This window comes from Cygnus olor, chromosome 5, assembly GCF_009769625.2.
Source record: "Cygnus olor isolate bCygOlo1 chromosome 5, bCygOlo1.pri.v2, whole genome shotgun sequence".
Lineage (NCBI taxonomy): Eukaryota > Metazoa > Chordata > Aves > Anseriformes > Anatidae > Cygnus > Cygnus olor.
In genome coordinates, this window is record NC_049173.1 from 18,594,813 (window position 1) to 18,603,670 (window position 8,858).

At 39.2% G+C, this 8,858-nt stretch overlaps 1 protein-coding gene across 1 annotated transcript in view; it reads left to right on the forward strand.

The window, feature by feature from the left end:
• Positions 1-7,504, forward strand: part of EML5 (EMAP like 5) — a 110,667-nt gene extending 103,163 nt beyond the window's left edge. Inside the window, 1 exon segment of the mRNA XM_040559871.1 lies at positions 22-7,504. Coding sequence (XP_040415805.1) covers positions 22-58 — 37 coding nt within the window. The 3' untranslated portion in view covers positions 59-7,504.
• The last annotated feature ends 1,354 nt before the right edge of the window (positions 7,505-8,858 follow it).

Here is an 8,858-nt window from a genome sequence, read left to right on the forward strand (position 1 = left end):
TTAATGTCTTCTTGAAAACAGCTTATTTGTTTGGAAGTGTGTGCATATGCCTCATTGAGGGAGACATGGAGACTTGCAAAGAGGATGCTGCATGAAGTACCAGGCATGAAATACCCAGGATTGCAACGTGATATTCTACTGTGCCCTGCATGCTTAAGAAATGGTGCTGATCCAAGACACAGAGCGATCCGTCTCTGAAAGACAAGTATCTAGAGTCTGTCAGAAGGATAGACTGTAACAAATATGTTGAGGCCATTAGATTTGCTTCAGTAATCCGGGTTTGTATTTCACTCACTGCCAGATGTTGAAAATGAAATACATGGATAAAAGGGAAAAGGGAATTGTTGGTCAATGTACAATTTCACAGTAAGATCCTGGGTTTTTAATCAAGAGATGTTATTTCTGACCTAGTGCTGTACATTGATCTATTTTGAGCATGAATGTTTCTTCTTTAAGTTTTGGGGTCTGAATATCATTGAAAAAAGAGTATTCCATATTTTATTACTGAAAGAAACCATATATTATCTCTTAAATATATAGTATTTTAATAAATGTTTATTATAATGGCAAATGATATTTCTATGATTGATCAAAAGGAAACATCATCTGGTGAAGCAGAAAATAAGACAGTTGGTTCCTTAGGACTTAAATATTTCTGTATTTAGAGGCCTGGGTCACAATCATGTCTGGTGAAAGCTGCTGGATATGCATGATCTTCATGGCTAATTTAGTGTTTTTGTTGCACTTAAACATTAAATTAGTTCTGTGAGCAAAAATAGATTTGCTCACTTTGCGAGTGCCTTGCCCACAACCTAAAAGTCTAACTCCAATTTTTGCCTTTTGAATAAAAGTTATTCTCAGTGGAAGAGAGATTATTGCTGTGTTACTTGAATTGGCTGATAGCCTCTATGCTGGAAATGTGGACTAAGGTGAGGATTTTATAGTCTTCATAATTGATAAGGCTTGGAATGTCACCAGTTGCAAAAATACAATTTCATAGCAATATGAATTGATTTATTTTCTCAGCATCATAGGGGGAATTCAGAGAGAAATAAACTTTCCAAACATTATATTTTGTACATTGAACTTTTTAACAGAGTTGGGACTAGCTGGGAGAGGTGTCTACTCAGATTTCTCTCCTGATTGTAAAAAAATAAAAATAAAAATGTCCAGTCATAATGCTTCTTTAAATGGACCTGCTGTCACCTCTAGCATCAGTGCATTTATTCCATCCTGCAACGTAACTGAGTTGAAAAAACATTTCAGTGATGGTGAAAACCTGAACAAAACTATGTTTTGGGTATTAGTGAGGACGATTTCATCAGCTATTTGTCTAAATTATGTTATAGAGATGCATTACAGACTGAACTTGTTTTTTAATCAGTGCAGATATCTTTCATACAACATAGAAGGGAACAAAAGTAACAAATTATCAGCACTACTCACAATGACATTCTGCTGTGGACATAAAGATCTCTGTCTATGTAAGTCAGCGTTACTTTAACGATGCCATTTGTTTAGGTCAGTCAGTAGACTTGATATTATTCACCTCTTGCATTCTCTTATGCCAGATAAAAGTAAAAATGAAATAAATCTCACCTGTTCTTGTAAGCATCTTGTGTGCATGGTGGTTATAAAGGGATTGGGAGCGTTTGCTTATAAGAGGGCGAAAAAAAGTTAATCAGGCAGACTTTTGTGCTCTTCTAGGTCCAAAAATGCTTATTATGTACTCTAAAAAGATAGTTACCCCACAGTCTTAGATAATATATTTTATATATCAAGCTATAACAAATATTTATTTTAAAGAAATTGATGAACTAGACTATTATCAAGTTTCTTGGCATGTATTTTTAGCAAAATCTTGCCAGTCATGCAGCTGCTATTCTACAGGGAAAAATACTCTGTGGATTTGGTCCGTGAGTGTACAGGGAAATCTTAGCAGTAATGGTTTTGATTTTAGGGGAATTGCGTCTAAGAATTGCAATCAGATCTGATCTGTTTCATGACCTTATTGCCTGCCTGCCTGTTTTATATGAAAATTAGTACCTGACATTTAAATCTTGGCCAGAGAAATCCGTAGTAGTATGCTTTTCTATAGCTGTGATTCTGTCCCCTGTTAAACACATCTGTGCAGGGCTTCTTGACATGAAGTAAAATTTTTCCTGCCTCTATTTTAAGGTTGCCCTTCATCATTTCAAGGTGGATGGCTGTTACTTGCTCCTTCCTAGTTCGTCCTACGCAGACTGCCAGATCGGAGTCCTTTTTCTTCTCTTCAAGTTTTCCCCTCAAATCCTAGGCTTGGTATCCCCCATCCTCCTGATCTTCTGTAGACCTTCATCCAGTGTTAGAGCTATGTGGGCTACCAAGAGGTTTGGTCCCTGTCCCTGCAGTATCATTGCTGGTCACATCCTCTTCTCCTCCACCTCTGACCCCCTTATTAATTCTGTTGATCTAGCTGTGCCTGTCCATTGATAATTTGTCATTGGTGCTTTTTTTTCTGAGGAATCTCAAATGCCACATTGGCGGTGGAGTACCAGTGAGAGGCTGACGGGCAAGCTGCAGCAGGACGAGCCTGATGGTGATGGTGTGACGGTCTGAGCTGCCAGCTCTCCCTGCCGCTTCGTTCTCCTAAACCTCACTGCAGCTGTAAAGGGCTGGGGCAGGAGCTGGAAGCTGGGGAGCGCTTAGAAACAGAACTACCAGCCTTGTTCCTTGTGGCCAGTTGGGCAGCTGGTATTTTCCATGACAAACTGCTCAGTGGTTTGCCAGGTGAAATGCGAGCAGCCTCAGGTGCAGCTTTCTTCCTGAGGACCACTCGGAGCGTGTTTTGGGTGACAAGTTGGGATTCTTTGCTGAAGAGAGCGGCTGGCTGCAGCCATGGTTCAAGATGGCAGCGTTGTGGTCTTTTTGTCTGTGGTGCTTGTCATTGTGCCTCATTCGCTGTTTATATTAAGTGCTACTGCAGTACCTTGCTCACTGTGGCCACCCGGATCGGTGCTTGAAGTGTGTGCGGAGTGGAATGGGCTGCCTGCTGTGACCCGGTATGACGGGGTGGGGAAAAATCTGGAATGTGGAGGGACTGGTGACAGCCTCGTGTTTGGAAGCCTTGCAGGGAAAGGTGGGCTGAAAGGCTCAAACTGGAGAAAGTCTTTTCTGTGATTACGCAGTGCTGAGATGGAAGCAAAAGTTCTTTGCATAATTTCTTTACTCATAATGGATGATTTTACTTTCTAGTTGAATTGTTTTTCTCTTCCTGGTGAGCAGCAAACATATATCTTTGGGTTCTCAAAAGTCAGCAGTGTTTTTTTTGTAATAAGAATAGAAGAGAACAGCTCAGTTGGAAGGACCTCCAAAGATCATCTGGTCCAACAGCCCGACCACTTCAGGGCTAACCAGAGGTTCAAGCGCGTTATTGAGGGCATCATGCAAATACCCGTTGAAAAGAAAAAGAAACAGAGAACTGATTCAAGAAAAACAAAATGTCATTTCACTTTAAAAATAAACGTGCTCTTGAAAGCTATTTAAATATGCTTAGGAAAGAAAAAATGAGTGAAAGAAAATCCAGCTCCTAAGAACAAACAAAAATTTAAATATATTTAGAACTGCGAATTATGATAGTTTAGGAACTGAGGAACACCGCTTGGGTTAGAGAGAACTGATAAGCCAAATGTATTGAATCATTTAGACTTGAAATCTTAAATTTCTTATCCTTAAGATGAGAATTCATTGCATATACCTTTCAGATTTTGATAGGGAAGGCAAGAGATGGTATAAAATGAGAGATACAAGAAAGTATTTCACATGATTGGTTTTGACACTTGAAGGAAAGCACGCATTCACAGTAATTTCAATTTTGCTCAATATCGGGGTTTCAGTTTTAGCAAGGTGCTCATTTCAGAGAAACTCTGAACTTTATCCCAGTCAGCTTAATGCTGACTTGGAACTGACTGCACCATCAGAAGCAAGATAAGTCATCTCCTGGATCTGGAATGGGGAGTCCTTCTGTTACTCCTCGCTCCATGGGGTGTAGTAGTGGGACAGGCCAAGGATCTCGGTTTCAAATACAGTTCTTACCCAGGCAAGGTGCGATGTATTTCCCTGTGCTGTTATCAGTGTCTCAGATGTGACAAGCCTTAATCTTTACAGATTCTTTTTATTCTGCTAGCGTAAACTCTAGACAAATGATGTCTTTTCAGTATTTTGGACAAAGCGAATCATCCTGGAGGCTCTGCAGAAAGGGAAGTAGATTGCAAGCCACAGTACAAATTGCCACATCAGTGATTTTAGCACCAGTAACTGCTTTGCATTTGCATACCCATGTTCTCACTGGTTTTCTTATGCTTCTTTGCAATCTGCTCTGTTTTCCTAAAGTTTCTGGCACCATTCAATTTTTGCTTATGTAGCTAGATACGTGAGCTTGCCAAAGCCCCCTATGCATTCTCTGTACCAGTCACTGTGGCATGGTCAGACCCAGCCTGTTTCTTTGGTCGTCTCCAGCTGCTGATCTTCCATTAACTTTGATGTCAGACTTAAAACTCATTTCAAAAAAAAAATAGTAGTTTTAAGTGTATAATATGTGTAAGAGCCACAATAAGGTTAACTTGCCAAAATCATTCATAAGGAAGTAAAAAGTAGTGGGTGGGTTTGGTGGGTTTGATTTTTTTTTTTTTTTTTTTTCCCAGTCTACTTGATGCTAGGACAGGTCATAGCTCACCACCCCTTTCTTAGATTACCTGCAGCATTACAGTCATGATCTTAATCTATTTTTTGTTAACTCTGTTAAATGAGTAATCCAACCAAATCACCTTAAGAAAAAAAGACACAGAAAGTGTTCTTTTCCCTCACAATGTGGAGGGGGAAAAAAAGGCTGAGCATGGTGACAATAGGTAATTGTAATGTCTGCTACTGTTTAAACAATGGAAGACAGGATGGAGGAAACAGGGATAGAAAACTAGGAAATATAAACCCAGAGAAAGAGGAAAACAGGGGAAAACAGAGGAAGGAGAGCTCATAACTAGGCAAAGGCAAGGCCAAAGGACTGGCACGGGTGGTGGGCGGGGAGTCGCATCGCTTGGCAGCAAAGGGCAAACATCTCCTTGCAGATGGAGGCTCTTCAGCAGCTGCTTGTGGGGGTAAGGACTGGTGAGCAGTAGTAGCGTGTCGGTCACACAGTGCTCGAGGAAAGGCTGCAGGCAGCGTTGTTGGCTCGTTCTTGGGAAGGTGCAGGTGCTCCCCTGTGTTGCTCCTTCCACTCCCATGCCGATGGGGCAGCTACTTAGTGCTGGAGTACAAGGGCTGACACCAGCAGCCACTGTTGCAGTGCGTGCATGTTTGGTAACAGAGAGAAGGGTAAATAGAAAAATACTATGTAACTTTGAGAGCTCACATAAAAGAATTTAAAGGTAGTTGTTTTCTTTTAAATGCTATTTATCTTTCCCACCTAAACCAAGCATGGATTTGTTTTAATAGGCCTTTTCTGCTTTTTATCCTTATTTTAGTTCCCTGTGCAAATGGGCTTAAATGCTTTCTTTAAGCAAACAAGTATTAAACCAAAGAAACGTTATACTTTGGAAATCTCTTCACAACCAGCCTCTTTCATTTACTGCCTCTTCCATTTCTTGGCTATTGAGACTTTATTCACCAGTTCTTGGTTCTGCTCCCGGACGTGCGCAGCTCTGCAGATGACAGACACACGGCTATAGACGTCTTTGGTCCGTCCCTGAGCTCCAGGTGCAGCCAGCTGATGGGGACGGCCGTGTATCTGCAGGGGGCAACGTCAGATAGATGTGGGCTGGGTTTTCCTGCAGTGGTTCCTTGTCTTAGGCCCCCAGATGTATGTGTCGTAATTCAGGGGAGAGGAATGTAATACAGGCCTATGAATGCACAGCAGTAGAAATCAGTGAAGTAAATCATTACAAAGTAAGGAAATACTACATTAAGGAAAACTTCACATTAAAAATCTGAACTCATTACAGGTGCTGCTTAGATGACTAAACTTGACTTTTATGTGTAGTGACTGTTGGTAAGAAGCGCAACATCTGCGCACAGGTCTCTGAACTGCTTCCTGGGTACCTGCTAGAGGACAGCTGAGTTTGGGATGTGACAGGTGGAGCGCGCGCGTGTGTGTTTGGATTCCCCTTCCAAAAGCCAAAATACGGAGTTTCTATTGCTTGTTGTGGATATTGTGTCTATTGCTTGTTGTGGGATAACCTCAAGACTCTGCAAAGCAATTCTGCCTTTTATTTACTTGTAGTTATCTCTCTTGCTTTGGGCACAGATGTCATATGGAGGCTTACTTGAAAGGAAGAGGAACAAGAATCAAAAAACAAAACTTGGCTTTTTTTTTGTCATAGCAAAAAAATTTATTGCCATTTTAGTTCCATTGTTTTAAAGATATCTGATTCACACCATAATATGCTATTCTTTATGCTCAGCTACTGACAGGAACTCCATGGCACTGCAGCCCTTATAACTTGCCTAGGATTCAATGTTTTCTCTGACTTTACTACATTCTTAAAAGCTTGTTGTACCCACCTAACTTTTAGTTGGGCCTAACAACTGGTATTTTAAACTAGAGGATTAACAGTGCTCATGCTTTACCTGTTTTTTGTAACGTGAATTCTTTCACAGGGGACAAATATCCCAGTTATCTCATGTAACTGCAAATTTCATAAGGCTGGTGCCACCATCAGCTGTTCCCACAGTGGGCCTGGGGCAGGAGATGAACGATTAAGGATACAGATGTAGATTACTGAAGTAAGTATTGCATTGGTGGGTTCTGAAAAAGGGATTTAGTAAGGGTGGATGTAGTTTCAGTCCTCTGTACAATTATAAGCTGTTTGGGAGGGGAAAAGTTTTCCATGTATTTGGTAGCTCTTGCCATTATTCTTGATTTTTTTTCTCCTCCCACAGGAGCCAACTTCCACTCCCCCCACCCGCCAAAACCCCAAATAAATATTTCTTTGTATGCAGTGGCTATGAGAGGTCAGTCAGCTCTAACCACAGCCATGCTGTTACTACAGTGACACGCGATACAAAGCATTATGCTGCTGAAAATGAATTTTACATTAATGTATTTAGTTGCAAATTCAGGAGCATCTTTTCATGCCCACCGGGTAAAAAGAGGGCATTTATTCTTCCCAAGAAACAGAGCAATTAAATATCTTCTTCCAGCACATTACTTAACCATCTGAATATGTAATACTCAGCTCTGGAGCTGTAAATGGTACTTCCATTAGTTCTATGATTTTTCCAAGCACTAATCATACCCGGGACATGCACTATACAGTGTTCTTTGGGAATATAATAAACACACTTTCTAAAGAAACACCAGGCATGAAAACGGGCACAAACTGCATGAAAAAAAAAAAGGTTTTCTGTACTTCTGTTGAATGTTGGTGCTGTTGGGTAGTACCTTCCCTATTTCTGGTCTGTTTTTCCTCTTTACTTGCTGCTACTTAGCGTTGTATTGTGTTTTCAGGCTCAAAGTAGCTAGTCTCTTTTTTAAAAAAACACAAAACAACCAACACCATTTTCTGGTATATTATGAGCTTGGTTTATGCTTTTTAGTTAAGTTATGGGTATACAGCATATTATAATAAGTAATGGAAATGCTGCATTACTAATTTTCGAAGAAAGTTAATGCGTTTTTAATGTAAAATTTCATGTAAGAACACACAAGACCACAATGATCACTTAAAATAACATCATAATCTAAGTAAATACATTAGAAGTATTCCCTTTAAAAATATATATACTTTTAGCTTTGTGGGTGGGTTTAATCACCTTTTTTTTCCAGAGAGAAATCAGAATCAGCAGCTTGCCTTATGCTAAACATTGTACAGTAGGTTATAAGACATCAAAGCTGTTGAAATTCAGCAATGGAGGTAGCAGTAGTTCGCTGCTGCCCTTACAAATTATCTTCTCATCTCACACTGAAAAGGAAAAATAGCTTCATGGTGGCAGCTATTTCTGCAAGGGCAGCTAATGAAGGCATTGGAAAATTCTATAGAAAAACAACACAATTGCAGTCTTTCATCTGGAAAAAAAAACATTTCAGCATTATTCCTTACGAAGCAAGAGCCTGTCCTCTGCTACGCTACTCCCATCAGGTCACCTTAGGAAAATATTTTACTGTAGTACTTTAAGCTTAAAATCCAGTTGTCTGTTTAGAGTTGTTGTGTTTCATTATGGATATGGATATTCAGATAATCCTTTTTGCTTTTACCAAAAAAATATATATATATTTTGAACTAGTCCAAAGGTATGGTCATGTATTACTGTAATAAGGATCATGGTTTTAAGTGTACTCCATTTTGGTTTCCACCATGAACATCTATCCCCTGTAACAATGTTGTATGTTTATTTAAGATATATATATATATATTTTATATATATATATAAAAAAATTAAATGTCAGATTTTTTCATTAAGCTTTTTTTAAATTTGAATATAAGCCTTGAGTACTTTATTTCACAAACAGAATTTTAAAAATGCTTTCCTGGAGCATTAAGTTTCAGAATTCAAGACTATATTTGTCAAATTTAATTTAAAAATATGTAGCTCTTATTGTTTCCTGATATCTAATGTAAATATTTGTAAAAATAAATTCTTTTGTATATTTTTGTGAAAATGTAGTTCCCCAAAAGATAGAAAACATTTAATAAAAAAGTGCGTTCATCTTACTGCTCAACATTTTCCGTTATTACAAATAGCCGTTAATATACATGTGGTAGCCCACTGGGAATTTTCACAGGAGCTTCTTCAAATGAGTTATTTACAAAGTGTGTCCAGTAGGAAGAAGTGTTGGAAGGAAAAAAGCATTCAGCAACAGATTCAGAGAGAGCCTTTGTCTTCCA